Source organism: Zootoca vivipara, chromosome 14, assembly GCF_965207765.1.
Source record: "Zootoca vivipara chromosome 14, rZooViv2.hap1.1, whole genome shotgun sequence".
NCBI lineage: Eukaryota > Metazoa > Chordata > Lepidosauria > Squamata > Lacertidae > Zootoca > Zootoca vivipara.
The window spans coordinates 31,073,397-31,091,191 of NC_142597.1; the positions used below are offsets into that span (position 1 = coordinate 31,073,397).

At 49.8% G+C, this 17,795-nt stretch overlaps 1 protein-coding gene across 1 annotated transcript in view; it reads right to left on the reverse strand.

The window, feature by feature from the left end:
- TSPOAP1 (TSPO associated protein 1) overlaps positions 1–17,795 on the reverse strand; it is a 55,179-nt gene that overhangs the window by 7,654 nt on the left and 29,730 nt on the right. The window contains exons 20-30 of the mRNA XM_088657761.1: positions 17,203–17,736; positions 15,125–15,406; positions 14,163–14,354; positions 10,623–11,714; positions 9,799–9,919; positions 9,139–9,290; positions 5,492–5,660; positions 4,162–4,233; positions 1,585–1,623; positions 1,049–1,155; positions 58–129 (exon numbers count right to left, since the gene is read on the reverse strand). Of these exons, the coding sequence (XP_088513887.1) occupies positions 58–129; positions 1,049–1,155; positions 1,585–1,623; positions 4,162–4,233; positions 5,492–5,660; positions 9,139–9,290; positions 9,799–9,919; positions 10,623–11,714; positions 14,163–14,354; positions 15,125–15,406; positions 17,203–17,736 (2,832 nt within the window). The remainder of the gene's footprint in view (positions 1–57; positions 130–1,048; positions 1,156–1,584; positions 1,624–4,161; positions 4,234–5,491; positions 5,661–9,138; positions 9,291–9,798; positions 9,920–10,622; positions 11,715–14,162; positions 14,355–15,124; positions 15,407–17,202; positions 17,737–17,795) is intronic.

Genomic DNA, 17,795 nt, shown 5'->3' on the forward strand with positions numbered 1-17,795 from the left:
AGATACAACATTTAGTGCCTGAACAGTTTGGATAAAAAGGAAGGATTCTGTACTTACGTAATAGAACCCGTCGTCGTCCATGGAACTGAGCACAGTGACAATATCCCCAGCGCAAAACCTTAGCTCTGCCTAGAAGAAAAACAGCGAAGACAATGAGAAAGTTGGGGGCTGGGTGGGAGAGTGACCTTGGAAATGTGTGTGAAGACAGGGCTGATCTTCAGAAGTATCTGAGGAAGGCTGGCCTGACCTACTTTGAAGGGTGAATATAGTATCAGGCAAAATACGCTGTTAAGAGAAGCCCTCTTGCCACCTCATGACTGTAGGTAGAGTGAGTGGGAGACTCAGAGGCTTTCCAGGGCACCAGGGTGAGACAGAATTGCCCCAAATGCTATTAAAATTGACTAGCCTTTGCTTATAGAATCATAGAATCATAGAGTTGGAAGAAACCACAAGGGCCATCCAGTCCAACCCCCTGCCAAGCAGCAAACACCATCAAAGCATTCTTGACATATGGCTGTCAAGCCTCTGCTTAAAGACCTCCAAAGAAGGAGACTCCACCACACTCCTTGGTAGCAAATTCCATTGTCGAACAGCTTTTACTGTCAGGAAGTTCTTCCTAATGTTTAGGTGGAATTTTCTTTCTTGAAGTTTGAATCCATTGCTCCGTGTCCACTTCTCTGGAGCAGCAGAAAACAATCTTTCTCCCTCCTCCATATGACATCCTTTCATATATTTGAACATGGCTATCATATCACCCCTTAACCTTCTCTTCTCCAGGCTAAACATACCCAGCTCCCTAAGCCGTTCCTCATAAGGCATCGTTTCCAGGCCTTTGACCATTTTGGTTGCCTTCTTCTGGACACGTTCCAGCTTGTCAGTATCCTTCTTGAACTGTGGTGCCCAGAACTGGACACAGTACTCCAGGTGAGGTCTGACCAGAGCAGAATACAGTGGTACTATTACTTGCCTAGATCTTTATCATCACCAAAGAACCTTCAAGTGCTTTCCTAGCCCAGGAAATACCAGGTGACCAGCCGCTCTTGCTCACCTCCGTATCCAGGTTGGGAGAACTCTCTTTGGGGTTGTAGTCAAAGATGGCCACCATAGTCCTTGGGGCATCATCCTCAGAGCTCAGATCCTGACCTTCGTGTGCATCTAGCAGAGAAAAGGAAGTATACGGTCACAGCTCCTTATTTCAGCCTGCAGCCCTGAGCAGAAGAACACAAGAAGAGCCTGCTGGATCAGGCCAATGGCCCATCTAGTCCAACATTCTGTTCTTATGGTGGCCAACCAGATGCTTGTGGGAAACCCGCAAGCAGGATTTGAGCACAAGAGCTCTCTCCGCTCCTGTGGTTTTCAGAAGTGTTGCTGCCTTCAGCTGTGGAGGCAGAACCTAGCCATCGCAGCTAGTACTGTAGTCATCCATAGCCCTCTCCTTCGCCATGAATTTGCCTAATCGTCTTTTAAAGCCATCTAGGTTGGTGGCCATCACTGTCTCCTGTGGGAGGGATTTCCATAGTTTTAACTATGCGCCGCACATAGTTTGGGAATCGCTGAACTAACTGAAGACGAAGCAATGCTCACCAAAGCAAGGGTTCTTTTCTTCTTGCTTCTCCTGCTCCACTGTGGGGATGAAAAACAGAAGAGCCAGTTTAAATAGAAGCACAGTGTGTCCATCCCCCCAAAGACTTGGCCAAGAGTTATTTCCAAATTGCTGGTTTGAGGCCCTACAGGCAGAGCAGATGGTTAACCTTCAATGCAGCTATAACAGAAGCAGGTGCTCTAATTGGCAGAGCTTTGGGTGTTGATCTGTTGCTGAGCTGAGGGGGGCTCAAAATGATAAGAAATAAAAAAGGAATTACTGTGGAAATAAGAAATACTTGGGAGGTAAAGGTAAAGGTAAAGGGACCCCTGACCATTAGGTCCAGTCGTGACCGACTCTGGGGTTGCGCGCTCATCTCGCATTATTGGCCGAGGGAGCCGGCGTATAGCTTCCAGGCCAGGCATCCCCAAACTTCGGCCCTCCAGATGTTTTGGACTACAATTCCCATCGTCCCTGACCACTGGTCCTGTTAGCTAGGGATCATGGGAGTTGTAGGCCAAAACATCTGGAGGGCCGCAGTTTGGGGATGCCTGTTCCAGGCCATGTGGCCAGCATGACAAAGCCACTTCTGGCAAACCAGAGCAGCACATGGAAACGCCGTTTACCTCCCCGCTGTAGCGGTTCTTATTTATCTACTTGCATTTTGACGTGCTTTCGAACTGCTAGGTTGGCAGGAGCTGGGACCAAGCAACGGGAGCTCACCCCGTCACAGGGATTCGAACTGCCAACCTTCTGACCAGCAAGCCCTAGGCTCAGTGGTTTAACCACAGCGCCACCTGGGTCCCACTTGGGAGGTAGGGGATGTCAAGTTTTGTCCTTGCTCAGGACACCTCTGTTGGTCACCTCACCTCAAAAACAATGTTGTAGAGACCTCAGCCATCCTCATAATAACTTAAGTGCCTGCGGGATCATGCCAGTGGCCCATCTTGTCTAGCATCCTCTTCTCACAGTGGCCAAGCAGATGCATGTGAGAAACCACAAGCAGGGTTTAAGTCCTCTCCTCTCCTGTGGTTTCCAGCAACTGGTATTCACAAGCATTGCTGCCTCTGACTGTGGAGGCAGAGCCGAGCCAGTGGTGGCTAGTATCCTCCTCCTCTATGAATTCGTCTAATCCTCATTTAAAGCCACCTGGGTTGTTGGCTATCATTGCCTCCTGTGGGAGGGAGTTCCATAGCTTAACTACATAGGCGTCAACTTCCGGATAGGAAAATAAGGAAAAATAAGGGATCAGCGGCGGCGCGGCACTGGAAGTCGCTTCTGCACATGTCCAGACATGCGCAGAAGTGACTTCCGGTGCCGGGCTGCCTGTGTCCGCATGTCTGGGCACCAGAAATCGCTTCTGTGCATGATTGGGCATGCGCAAAGGCGATTTCCGAAGCCAAGTGAGCGAGCAGCCAGCCGGGAGCCGGGACATGGCTGTCGGCGCTGGCAGGAGCTGCAAATCCGGGGGATTTACGGGATATTTTTCAATTCAGGAGACCAGCGGGAAACGGATTTAAAGCTGGGGGTTTCCTGCGAAAAATAGGAGACTTGACAGCTATGGTTTAACTATGCGCTGGCTAGCAACAAGTGCCTCCATAGGCATCACCCTAACCAGCCCGTGAGACACAGGAAGCTGTCTGTTACAAAGTTAGATCCTTGGCCCACCTAGTTCAAGATGGTCCATACACCAGGGGTGAGGAACCCCCTTCCAGCCTGTAGGTATCCTCCAGAGTTTCGGATCTTTTCTGTTCCACAGCTGGAAATGCTACAGATTGAACCTGGGACCTTCTACCTGCCAAGCAGGTGTCCTGGCCCTGAGGTACAACCCTGTGAATGGACCGTGTTTGTTTGCCAGCTCTAAGAAACCTAGATTCCCAGAGCACACACAAAGCCATTGTGGAAAAGCATCCTCCTCCATCTATAGAAGCAAGAAACCCGGTAAAATTACTCGCATAGGGTTCAAAGCAAGGCTGGTGAGGGGTGTAGCCCTGGGGTCAAATCCAGCCCTCCAGGCCTCTCTGTCTGACCCCCCAGAAGAGTGTGTTTCCTAGAGACAGTCCCAAGGACCAGACAGAGAAACCTGGAGGGCTGGATTTGGCCCCTGGAATGGAGGTTCTCCATTGCTGATCTACACTAGCTGGCAGAAGTTGTTCCCAACTGAACCTGGGACCTTCTGCAGGCAATGCATGTGGCCAACCACTGAGCAGTGGCTCTTCCTTTAAAAATCAAGCAAGAGTCTAGTCCTCATTGTTCTGAATAAAGCGGCTGATTTAAGTAGGAACATAGGGAGGCACCTTTTCTTGAATCAAAACCTTGAGTTGCCTAGTTCAGGAGGACCATTTTCACTGACTGGCAGTGGCTTTCCAAGATTTCAGGTCTTTCCCCGTGTGCTGGAGATGCTGGGGATCAAACACGGGAGCTTCTATTGGCAAAACAGGTGCTCTAACACTGAGCTAAGCCCTTCCCCACATCTTGTGCATGGATTATGTTTTTGTTTCTCAGCTTTGTGATCAGCTCTTAAAATGGGACTTGAGAGGGCTGTAAGAGACAATCAATGCCCCGGACAAGATACAGACCTTTTTTGGACCGCCGAGGCTTCGGAGGGCGAACTGTAAGGCGACGAGGAGGCGGGGAAAACACACCGTTATCTGCATTTTTTAAATAAAAAAACAAATCACCCCCAAGCAAATTAGCAATCTGCAAGATAATGAAATGTAAGTAAGAAGACATTCTTACAAGTCAATCTTTTTGCAATATTAATTTCAGTTGGTGGATTCAGCTCTCAATCACTGTGGTATAGAGGATTGGGGGTACACAACTCTTTGCATCCTGGCTTGCAAGGGGCATGACCACAATTCATCGATACCTTCCAGGCAGGCAAAGGCATTTGAGGGGAGGGTGAGCTGCGGATTGAATGAACAATGGATGGCGGCTAACAGATTGAGATTGAATCCTGACAACACAGAGGTACTGTTTGTGGGGGACAGGAGGCGGGCGGGTGTGGAGGACTCCCTGGTCCTGAATGAGGTAACTGTGCCCCTGAAGGACCAGGTGCGCAGCCTGGGAGTCATTTTGGACCCACAGCTGTCCATGGAGGCACAGGTCAATTCTGTGTCCAGGGCAGCTGTTTATCAGCTCCATCTGGTACGCAGGCTGAGTCCCTACCCTACCTGCCCGCAGACTGTCTCGCCAGAGTGGTGCATGCTCTAGTTATCTCTCGCTTGGACTACTGCAATGCGCTCTACGTGGGGCTACCTTTGAAGGTGACCCGGAAACTACAACTAACCCAGAATGCGGCAGCTAGACTGGTGACTGGGAGTGGCCGCCGAGACCACATAACACCGGTCCTGAAAGACCTACAGTGGCTCCCAGTACGTTTCTGAGCACAATTCAAAGTGTTGGTGTTGAACTTTAAAGCCCTAAACGGCCTCGGTCCAGTATACCTGAAGGAGCGTCTCCACTCCCATCGGTCTGCCCGGACACTGAGGTCCAGCGCCGAGGGTCTTCTGGCGGTTCCCTCGCTACGAGAAGCCAAGTTACAGGGAACCAGGCAGAGGGCCTTCTCGGTAGTGGCACCCACCCTGTGGAATGCACTCCCACCAGAGGTCAAAGAGAACAACAATTACCAGACCTTTAGAAGGCATCTCAAGGCAGCCCTGTTTAGGGAAGCTTTTAATGTTTGATTTCTGTATTTAATGTTTTGTTGGAAGCCGCCCAGAGTGGCTGGGGGAACCCGGCCAGATGGGTGGGGTATAAATTATTATTATTATTATTATTATTATTATTATTATTATTGAATGGCCTGGGGAGAGTGCTGTGGGCCAGAGTGTTCTGGTGGGTCACATCTGGGCCTGGCCCCAGGGTTCCCCATCCCACCCGAGGTCACAGGACAGAGTGGAGCAGCACCTAGACTTTCCACCAGCATGTCCGTAGGGATCCGTCCTTCCTCTAGGAGCTGCTTCCTGGTGGCCTCGCTGTCCACCTGGACCTCAGAGACCATGTTGCAGGGGACATAGCCCGTTCTCCCCCCACATTTTCCTCTGTAGAATCCGTCAGCATCCTTGTGGCCATAAACCTGGAGGAGGAGGAATCAAGGAGAAAGATGGACAATAATTTGCAAGAGATTTTTTGGGGGGGAAGCAGAGAGATATTAAGAACATAAAAAGAGCCTTGCTAGGTCTTCAAACCATATATGCAAAGAGGCATTTTAAGTATTTAGATTTCCTAGGGAGCACACCGTGGAAATGCGTATTTGTATCTGGAAATCTCGCAAACAGTTCTCTCTCCCTCTCTTAAAACTTGTGCACAAGGGTCCTGGAAAGGGTTTACAGCGAAGGATGGTGACAAGGGCTTGGGAAGTAGCACAGCTTTTCGCCTCTTCCCATAAGCAGAATTAGAAAAGCAAAGTGGTCAAAATTTCGTAATGAGTCTTGATACAGAAGGGAAGCCACTGCGGGCCCCCAAACTGTTGCTTAATTTAGGAACGTTGCGGAATCAAACTTCCTCTTGTTATCATCACCAGCAAAGCAGAGTTTCTCAGAGGGGGAGGGGGAGAGAGTGAAAAAGCTCCTCCCAAGGTGACCTAAGTGACTCAAGCTCTCTGGATGACCTTTGACCAGAATGGCACCTTCGGCTGATGGGAAGAGAAAAGTGTGATATCGATGTGATAAAACCAGCAAACGAACATGAGAACAGAAGAAGAGTCAGGCCAAATGAGGACCATCTAGCCCAGGCATCCCCAAACTTAGCCCTCCAGATGTTTTGGGACTACAACTCCCATCATCCCTGACCATTGGTCCTGTTAGCTGGGGATGATGGGAGTTGTAGTCCCAAAACATCTGGAGGGCCAAGTTTGGGGATGCCTGATCTAGCCCAGCATGCTGTTCTCACAGTGGCCAACCAGATGCCCAAAGGGGAAGCCTGCAAGCAGGACTTGAGCTCTCTTCCCTCCTGTGGCTTCCAGCAACTGCTATTCAGAAGCATTGCTGGCTCTGACTGTGGAGGCAGAGCAGAGCCATCATGGCAGTCATCCATAGAACTCTCTTCTTCTCTCCTCTTCTCTGAACTGAAAAGTCAAATGCAGCAACCTTTCTCCCAAGAGGACTTGCTCCATCCCCTCGATCATTTGACTTGCACTTTTCTGAACCTTTTCCAACTCCACCATACCCATTTTGAGATGAGGTGACCAGAACGCTACGCAGCATTCCAGATGCAGATGCGCCATATATTTTTATGATTGCCTTAATGAAACAAAACCTGAGTCTCCATTGAGGCAAAAAGAAATTTGGAGGAAGGAAAGCGTCAGCAGCTTTTTAACAGGGGTGAAATGAGAAAGGTAACTACAAGCATGTGTGGTGGAAATGCACCAAGCTATCACTGTCTTGGGATCACATTTTCAGTGCAGTGGATAAAATGATTCTGTCATCTGTTACAGCAGTTTTCAGGCCACTGTCCCCTTGGTTCCATAAACTCCATTCAGAAGAGTGGTTTGCACAACCCACCAAGTAAGATAGTAACACTATAAAATTGAAAACAGTAACAATTAATTGAATGTTTATTCAATACAGTGGAACCTCGGTTCACGCCTACCTCCGTTTATGAAAGCCGGGGACCCGGAAGTGTTTACATCCGGGTTCCACGGCGTCGGATGCGCAGGCGCGATCTGCGCAGCATGGGTGTGCACAGAAGCACTCTATTGGCACTTTGGCATGCGCAGAAGCGTGCCTTCAGCGAGCGAATGCCTCGGCGAGCGAACGCCTCCGAGGAACGGATTGCATTCGCAAACCGAGGTACCACTGTATTCAATTTAAAGTATTTTGTTTAATTCAACAAAATTGATTCATCATCAAATTGATGAACTTGATTCATCATCAAATTGATGAACTTGATTCATCAATACCAGCTATTACCGATAATTGGCTATCTTGTGACAACTCGGAATCATAAATACAAACAACCGTGGCCAAAGGAAATAAGTATTGAGAGTGATTAGTAAAACTTTAAATAGAAAGTGAGAAATATGTTTTCCTCTAGGCTTTAGCCTGGTCAAGCCAGAGGCTGCCTTGCAGCCCCCTTGCTTTCTGGTGCCCCCCTAGCTAATCCCACTCCCCACCTGGGTGTGATACTGTCGACTTTGGGAAGCACTGTTCCATTAGGAAGACTCCAGATTTAGCTCTTCTAAATTTATTTGCAGGTGGTAATACGGACGAAAGATCAATCCTGACAGGATACTTAATGGTCACTCCATGTGTGACCATTGCCATTTTGGGGGAGGATCTTAAAGGAGCTAATTTAACAGCCTGATACAAAAAGATTTGGCAGATAGCCCTTGTGGAGAAGCATAACATGTAAGTTAAGAATATCTAGAGGAAGTAAACAAAAACATGCATTTGGGCAAGGTAAGTGGAGCTTTATCACTAGTACAAATATTTCAGACAACAAAAGGGGTATGCTCAAATATATATGGGTTTGTTGAATGTTTGGTTTCTCTTCTTTATGACTATAAATACTGCACCTCTACATTTATTGTCAATTTCTCTGCAAGAGTTTGCACAAAGAAGGCTCTTGGGATTTTCATTTGAAAGGTTACAATCTTGATTTTGCGATATTGTTTTGCTAAAATTTTAATTCATCATAGTTGTTATGCAACTTAAGAAAATAAAAAAGGTTTATTTTAAAAAATAAAAGCAACAAGCAAAAGGGTTGGGAGAAGCGTTCCCTACCCAAATCAGGAACTAAATCCATGGGACAGATATCCTGCACCCCATTGACCAAGTTTGATAGGTGGGCAAGCCCTTCTCCACCTATACCTGCTCCACATCTGACGTCAGGTGGGTGTGGCTTGTGTGTAATGGCCTCATGGTCCAAATGGGGAGGGTTCTGGTAGGCCTGAATAGGCCTGAGGGCTGAAGGCTTCTGACTGCAGGTCTGAATTGTGGGATGTGAAACACACAGCAGTCAAGTACAACATTCCTAGAATGGACAAGCTAGGGGATGCTTTGTACCAGCCAAGAGAAAACTTCATTTTCCCTCCTGAGCTGGGACAAACTTACTCTGCATGTGACTAGATGTGGGCGTGGCCTAATTTGGGTAGGGGAGCACATGTTCTTCTTTTGCTCTTTTTCTCCATTTTGTTTTTTTACATGTTAGCAGTCACTTGGGACTACTGTAACTCCCTTATGGGATAGTTCCACATGTATATATACTTTTGTAACCTAAGTCTGCCTTCAGGGATCCAACTGTGAACTGAATGAATGTGAGTAAATTACTATTATATTGACTTTAATAAGATTGTCGTGTCTATTCTTTTTAAGAGGGACAAGAAGGGATCTTACCAGGAATCTTATAGAGAGACTCAGACAAGCCTGCACAAGCAAACCGCTGTGTGTTTAAAGGGGAATGTTTAAACTCTGCTAAGATATAGAACTTGCTAACGCAAGTTAGGAAGGATATCATTAAACAATATAGCCTCTCCTGCCTCCCTGAACATTCCCACATAAATTCCCACCTGGGGGAAATGGAACTGTCCACCTTCTCCTTAGCTCTGCTCTTACCTTCAAGATCTGTCCCTCCTGAAAGGGGAGCTCTTCCTCGGCTGCATCGGGGTTCGGGGACATCGAGGGAGGGTCATAGTCAAAGAGGGCCACAAAGAGTCGGGCTGAGCCCCCAGAGTCCATTGGTTCAGGAGAAGGGCTTCTCCAAGAATCTGTCCGAGACACACAAAAAGGGTACAATTAGACATGGGTCTCCAGCTGTTTTTGGACTACAACACCCATCATCCCTAGCTAGCAGGACCAGTGGTCAGGGGGGATGGGAGTTGTAGTCCAAAAACAGCTGAAGATCCAAGTTTGGGAAACCATGAATTAGACCAAAGATGGTTCTAAGTCTGTCTCCCAGCGCAGAGCACTTGGCCCAGGTCCTGGACCCAGCAAAGCACTGGATTGATCCCTAGGCCCTGATTATTCCCTCCTCCCCAGAAGCGCGTAAGACTGGTACTGGATCTCTCCTTGTAGATTTCCTCGCTCACAAAAAAAAAACCTTCTAGGATAATTCAGTTGGTTAGAGAGTGGTGCTGATCATGCCAAGGTTGCAGGATCTATCCCTGTATGGGACAGCTGCATATTCCTGCATTGCATAGGATTGGACTAGAGATGATCCTCCGAGTTCCTTCCAACTCTACAATTCTATTTTTTCTATACTTCTAAGCAGCTTACCGGAATTTGTGTCGGGAGGTTCTGCTACATCTTGACACCTCCTTCGGGGACGCCTGCCTCTCCTGGTAGGGACCTGCCAAGAGGCTGAGTTCAGCAGCTCAAGGTTGCCATTGCCCGACACCTGGAAGAGATCCCTTGGCAGAATTAGTCCCTGATCCATCACCACGAGATCTGAAAATTTATGGCCAGGGCAGAATCACACATACACGCACATATGCAAAAGCAAAGCTACAAGATGCAATATTCCTCTTCTGGAAATTTCTGGAATCTGGACCCCAAGAAGATTTTGGGAAAGTCCATTGTGTTTGGCGTTGTGGTACAAGTGACCTCTGACGTGTCCCCAAACCCATGATGCAGTGGGAGGGAAGATCAGGTCTGTGGGCCAAATGTGGAGAGCCCCCTAAGGCCTTGGGGGCTCTCCACAAGCCACACCCCCTTCCTCAGCCACACCCCCTCACCTTAGGCCACACCCCTCGCTAACCCAGCTTTGACCCTTCGCTGAGAGGGCTGGAATGTGTCCTTGAATTCTGAAAACATTTAATTCTTCAGCAGGGTTTCCCTTTGGGAAGAGGAATACTGCATGGGGAGCCTCCAGCCAGCCAAGCTGATTTTGGAGTGAGACAAAAGAAAAGCCACACGAAGGAGCATCGCAGATGCACCGCAAGCTCCAGCTGTTAGAACAATAGGAGGCGCCTCTGTTTGCAGCAAAGCACCCAGCACAAGAATCAGAAAGCAAGCAAGCTCAGGAGCTGGGGAGAGGAAGCACGGTCAGGGTTGCGGCAAGCTGCAGCAATGGCGGTAGGGGAAGGGGGCAGCTCACAGACCCGCGGGTGTGACGGTGGAAGGACATCCTTCCATGGCCGCTCCAGCCCGCCTCTCCAGAGAGAGGGGCTCCTCTCCAGGCTCCGGCTCCGCTCCTCGGAGGCACCCTCAAAGACCCTCCTCCTCCAGCAGAGCCTCCCGGGTGAACGGCTGGGGGACGTGCTCCATTCCCCACTCTCCTCTTCCCAACTGCTGCACCTCTTCAGCTCCCTCGGCCCGCTGGACTGGACCGACCCCGAGCGACTGGAGGAGTCGCTCCACCCCTCTTCACAGTCTGTGGGGGATCCGTCGGGCCTCCCGTCCAAACTGAGCTGGCTGGCTGGGGTGGATGTGATCGTCATGTCCTCGTCGGAGTCGTACTCGACGTTGATCTCCAAGCTCTCTGGGCTGAGGCAGCGGGAGAGGCCTCCGGGGCCATCTTCCTCTCCCGCCGCCTTGAGGGGCACCGTCCTCCTTTGGCGGGGTCTCTGCCTCGCCCAGCTGCACAGTTCCGACTCGTCCTCCACCCCAAGGCTGGTGATCACGTCCAAGTTTTCCTTCAGGCTCCGGGCCCTGTAGAGGCCTCCTCCTCCGCCTTGGTGGGAATTGCTCAGCATGGAACGGGCAGATCGCTCTTGTATATCCACCTTCCTCTTCCTGTTTCCCTGGGATGGACTGAGTCCTTTCTCTCTGCAACGGCTAGGCCTTCCCCACTGGGAAGACTTCCTCTCCACAGCAATCTCAGGGCAATCCCACTCCCAGCCCCCAGGGTAAGTTGGCACTTCACTCACACCCTCTTTCCTGAACTTCCCGGGGACATCCGGCAAGACTTCCTCCTCTGACGGAACCTGGTTCCTCTTCGGTGGAGCATCCACAGGAAGCGGAGGAGCTTCTGTTCTTTTGTAGGGAGACCTATCCCGGAAGTCACCAGAAGACTTCCTTGCCAGAGGGGGTGAAACTGGCCTGCTCAGGCCACGATCCCAATCTTCCTCCTCCTCTTCTTCTTCCGTTACTTCTGGGATGCTGAAAAGGGCTTTGCTGCAGTTTTTTTGCAATGGCATCTCCAGGATCCGTTCCAGGATCTCTTCATCGCTGTCAGTGTCGCCAAGGTCCAGCTGTGTCCCAGCCCCGGAGAACAGGCCAGCAAGGGAGAAGGAGAGAGAAAGAGGAAATAGGTGTTAAAAGGGATGGGGGAAACAACGCCTACCTACCACCAATCCTTCAGATGGCAATAAAAGAGGGCTAGGCAAGTTCGTGGAGGAGGCTGGCTACATCTATCAGTGGCTATATTAACTGTGGTCGCTCAATGGAGCCTCCACAGCCAGAGGCAATCTACCACAGAACACCAGTTATTGGGGAGGGTTGAGGAAGAGCAGGAATGGGTAGTTGCCTTTGTTGCCCTGCCCATGGGCTTCCCAGTGGCATCTGATTGGCCACTGTAGCAAATGGAGTGCTGGACTAGATGAACCTTTGGTCTGATCCTGCAGCTGCAGGGCTCTTCTTGTGCCAAAATCCATTGCGAAGCCCAACATTATGAAGTTAGAGGAGTCCAGCTGCATAGAAAGACGTTTGGGATATGGAGGGGTTTGTGCATGTGTGTGAACATCCAAATGGAAGAACTGCCCAGTGGGCCCAGGACACTGGCTCAGTGATGGATCAAACACCAGCATTTTCATCCTGCTTAAACATCTTGCAACTTTAGCAGAAGGGATTTTTCTTTTTTTCCTGCTTGGCTCTTCAAGTCTTCTTCCTTAGGCCTGTCTACCTGATCTATCCTCTCTCAATGATCTTTGCAGTCAGGCTGAATAAGTGTTGCAGGCATCTAGCAAAACACAAGGCTTGTCTTCCTCCAAACAGCTCTTAATGGGGTATCTTCCTATATATATATAAATGTAAGGCTGTCATCACATAGACCCCGCAGGAGGGTTTGCAGTGCCACATGACAATCCTGGATTTGCATGAAGTCGGAACGCAGACCCTATTGGAGGATTTGTAGCAAGAGGCTGGGGGGAAAGGGGGGGGAAGCTGTGTGCAGTGTGAGCAGGGATGGCCGCCCCTAGGAATCCATATCTGTCTGTCTGTCCATTTCTCCATCCACTTCTATGGTTTCCCATGTCTCAACATGTGTAAGCTCTTCCTCCTTAGAATTAATTTGCTGTGGACTCTTGCTTCGAATTAACCATTGTATCATGAAGGCAAGCAGCTCCAGTGACACAGCATGGCTCCTGACAGAGTCCTGCTTCTGTGTGTCGCCTTCCTCCAGGGGTTCGTCTCCTGCAGTGGGCAATCTTCCTCCTCTGTAGGGGGATCCCACCTGTGTTGCTGTTCCAACACAGTCCATTCTGCTCTATCAGGAAATTCTGGATCTTGCCTAGTAGCTCAGTAGTATGGATAGGCAGGCCTCAAATTGCTGTACCGTACCTTCTTCTCCAGCAAGGCAACCAGTTTGCACTTGCTACAGATGTAGCTCTGCACGTTTTCAGGCAGGAAAAGAAACATGGCACAGGTATTGCAGGTCACTTGAGTAACTCCTTCGCCGTCCATGTCTCTTGGTCCTACACACACCATGAGACAGAAGTCAAAAGACCCTCACAAATGCTCCTGTTTTCAAGTCCTGGTCATGAGCTCCCAGTGGCTGCAATCAACTAAACCAGGCATCCCCAAACTTCGGCTCTCCAGATGTTTTGGACTACAATTCCCATCTTCCCCAACCACTGGTCCTGTTAGCTAGGGATCATGGGAGTTGTAGGCCAAAACATCTGGAGGGCCACAGTTTGGGGATGCCTGAACTAAACAGATCTTCTCCTGGGTGCCAACTCCTCCCCAACTCATTGGTTTGCCATTCCTAATGAGATGGCTTGCCATAGCTAAAGTTGAAAAGCTAAAGTTTGTGTTTCAGGTGGCTGAAGATCTTTGGGGGAAAAGGGATTTGACATGTTGATCCTGTGAGGTCAGTAGTGAACGCCCTCGAGTTCAGTGGAACATATTCCCAGGAAGAAACTATGCATAAGATTGTCGTTATTCTGTACTTAATAAAACTGATATTTTGCTATGTGCTGTGGGGTGGGATGAATATGGTCCCAGATCAACAGAGCTGCTTCCATTTTGGGGCTCTCTCTGGGGGACATGGCTAGGGACTCTCCCAAACAAGGGGGAACCTCCTGAACCAAGTGATCAATGCACCCCATTTCATTCCTGTTTTGGGGTGAACCAGTCTGCTGAAGCTAATCAGATCTAGGCATGGTCAGCATCTAGATGGGGACAAGGACCACCAAGGAACCCCAGAGGCTGCTGCCTTGAACCCCATCATTTGGAGAAGGAGATCGTGATATACTTTGTTATTAACAAATGCTATTCTGGGTGAACCCAATTGACTGACCACACCTCTAGCTTCTCCAAGCAGGTGTGGGGCACCTGTAGACCACCAGGTGTTGCTGGGCTACAAATCCCATCAGCCCCGGCCATTGGCCAAGATTGCTAGGGGTTAATGTGAGTTGTAGATCAGCAACACCTGGAGAGTCAAAGGTTCCCCACTCATGCGGTTAAGGGAACCAACAGAATACCTTCTCTCCATTTTCTCTGCCAGGGCATTCACTTGGAGCCCATTTTGATTCTCCTGCCTTGCCAGACTGCTGATTCGCTTCCTCTTCTTCCTCCTCCTCCTCTTCCTCCATGATATCAGACAGGTCCGACCCGCGGCTGTGGTCAGTCAGAAGAGTCACTGGACGATTTCCTGCATCAGACCTTTTCTCTCCCTGCGATAATTTGAAAATTTAGAAATTTAAAAAGATATTGCTGTCAGTGAAGAATTAAGCCCCACAAAATTCAGCCAGGAGCCAAACTGAATATCGGAACACTTGAAGCCTGCCCAGTTTCCAAATCTACATTCACGTTTCAGGTTCTAATCTACATTGATCTTAACCTTGCAAACTGGGATGCTTTAGTCTTGAGCATTCTGGGTTGTTGTTTTTTAGCAAGCAACAGTTATGAAATCTCATAAAATGTTAGTTGTCCCATTCTAAATACCATTTGTGTGTCATCTATCGAAAGGTAACCACTGTTGCATGTCAGCTGTCCGGCACAAAAACAAACTGCCATTGCATGCCAATTCCCAACTGAAATAAAATACTAACACAACTGCTGGTGAACAACCTGATAGAATCAAGTGCGAGCTACCGCTGAATGTCAACTTTCAAGCATAGTCAAATGCTGTCTACCATTGCATGTCAATTATCAAAGACTATTCATCAAACATTGGCATGCATCTGTGCTGTGAAAATCTATCATTCGGTGCCAAAAGTTCATACACAAAATCTCTGTGTGTATGTTGACATCTGATAATAACATCAAAACACACACACACACACACCTGAACATTTGGCATATGAACTTTTGTAACCGAAAGATGGATTTTCACAGCACAGATTCATTTCAGCTCAACTGTGTCCCAAAGCACTTTGTGGGAATTGACTGGCCCCCAAGTTAACCAAATCCATTCAAAACCCTTTGAACAAAGGAGACGGACCTCTCTTCTGACCCTGGGCGCCAGCAAGGAATCATCCTTCAGCATCTTCAGTCTCCCGGAAGATCCAGCCGCAGATTCTGGGGCTCGCCTCTCGCTTTGCCCTGAGTCGCCAGACCTGTCCTCGCATTGCAGGGAAGATCTGCTGGGTGGCAACAGCTTCATTCCCAGGCAACTTTGATCGCTTTCTGCCCCCTTTTCGGGTGGGGGCTCTTTCGCCCCCAGATCGGCAGAGCAGGCTTCCCCTCGGCTCGCTGCCTCCTGAGCTCTAGACACCAGCAGGGGCTTTTGGGAAGGAAATGGTTGCAGCAAGAAAGATCAGACACCAAGAAGAGCAACATTCGCAACGGTGTGCTTGGCTTTCCTTTGACACGGATAGCTATCACTTATGATCTAATCAGGGCCCTGATCCTAAACCCAACAGCTGTCAGCAGGGCTTAACAGAGAGGGGCCACTGGGTCAGCATGCTAGCTAGGTAGACTGAGGCATCTACCCCGAGCCGGTGCAGCAATGGGGCTGACACTCAATGGCAGCAGGAAGGTTACAGATCCAATAGATCCCAGGCTGATTCCTTCCTTCCTCCTCCTCCTCCTTCTCCTCCTCACCCCTGACTGCCTTGTTTTTTCACCAGGGAACACGTCCGATGGGCGGATGCAAATGGCTGAACTTACAAAAACAGAATTAAAATGAGCTTGCACTGCATTTTGGCTGAGCCGTTTTTTAAAAAAAGAGTCAGGGATATAGAAGTAGATAAGAAGCAGCTGCTGGATCAGGCCACTGGTCCAGCTGGAACAGCATCTTGCTCTCCCAGTGGCCAACCAGATGCCCCAGTGGGAAACCCCCAATCAGGATTCGAACACAAGAGCCCTCTCCCCTCCTGTGGCTTCCAGCAACTGTTATTCAGAAGCCTCTGCCTGTGAGGCAGAGCCGAGCCATCGTGGCCTTATTGACCTCCATGAATTGGCCTAATCCTCTTTTAACACCACCCAAGTTGGTGGCCATCATTGCCTCCTGTGGGAGGGAGTTCCATAGTTCAACTTTGTGCTGCGTGAAGGTGCTTCCTTTTCACGCGTCATGTATCATGCTGCACCCCACTTCCGCCATGAAGCTCAAGGTCCCACATAATCTTCACAGCAACCCTGCAAGGTTCTTATAGAGTAAGAAAGAATGACTGTCATGGATGCTTTAGTTGAGATTCCTGCATGGCAGGGGGTGGACTAGATGACCCTCAGGTTCCTCTTGGACTCTACAATTCTATGATTCTATGACTGGCCCAAGGCTACCTTCATGGGTGAAGGAGAATCCAACCCCAGTTCGCCTCCCTGTCCAAACTCCAACCTTCTTCCCACAGATGCACACAAGTCACTGTGCCAGGAAATGGGGAAACTCAGGGGGTCAGATGTGACCCCTGAGGCATCTGTATTTGGCCCTTGGGACTCTCTTCAAGCCACTCCCTCTCCCAGAGGCCACACCCTCCCCAAGTACTTTTGCCGGACTGGAATCATAAAAGCATAGAATTGTAGAGTTGGAAGGGATCCTCAGGATCTTCTAGCCCAGGCACCCCCAAACTCGGCCCTCCAGATGTTTTGGGACTACAACTCCCATCATCCCTAGCTAACAGGACCAGTGGCCAGGGATGGTGGGAGCTGTAGTCCCAAAACATCTGGAGGGCCGAGTTTAGGGATGCCTGATCTAGCCCAAACTTCTGCAGTTTGCAGCTGTCCCATATGGGGATCGAACCTGCAGCCTTGGCATTATCAACACTATGCTCTAACCAACTGTGTCCTTGAACCGGGGCAATGCCTCTTGCTTGCCTGGGAGGAGGATGGGTAGGGGAGCAGGGAGTGTAGAAACATCTGCCTTTTCCATGGCTGAAAAAACTAAGGTAAGAGTCACATCCTCTGTCTTGCACAGTTGTATCTTTGAGTCCTGCCCACCACTGGTATGCGGCCCCCAAAAGTTCCCCCCACAAAAGGAGGCTGCCCTTACACACTGTTGCCCTAGATACAGTCCCTTCTGAAGCCTTCCTTCCTTTCCCCAGCCTCCCCAAAAAGAAAGGCCCCAACACTCATAGAATGCACACTGACCTGGTCGCCCTCTTCAGATTCCTTCTGGGCAGCCTTCCTGAGCATGGCTGGATTGTCCTCAGTCACTGGCACAAAAGCATTGCCTTCGCCTCTCGGCAGAGGACCCATTTCTGGAGGTGTCAAGGCAGCCCCGGTGGGAGAGGTGGACCCAAGGGAGGAGGTCTCCACCAGCAAGGCGCTCCCAGACTTCTTTCTGCTGGTGCTAGGTTGGGAGGTGGATTTGGCAAAGGAATCGGAGGCAGTGGCTGCAGGAGTGTCCTCCGTCCCGCATACCTGGGAGGTCTGGGCGGCAAGGACGTTCTGCCCCTCCATGCCCGGAAGCTGCACGGCAGGACGGCCAAACTCCAAAGGAGAGGAACAGCCGGCGTCTCCCAACAGAGCCAAGGGGATCTGAGCCGGCACCGAATCCACTGACTCGCCGTAAAGGGACACAGTTCTTACGGAGACTTCCTGGCAGACCTGAAGGATCTGGAGCTGGGAAATCTCAGCCAGGACGCTGCCAGCTGTCGGAGAGGTCACTTCCATCACCTACAGAAAGGGGTCACCAGGGGGACAGACATGAACCGGCAGTAAGAGGAGCAAATCCA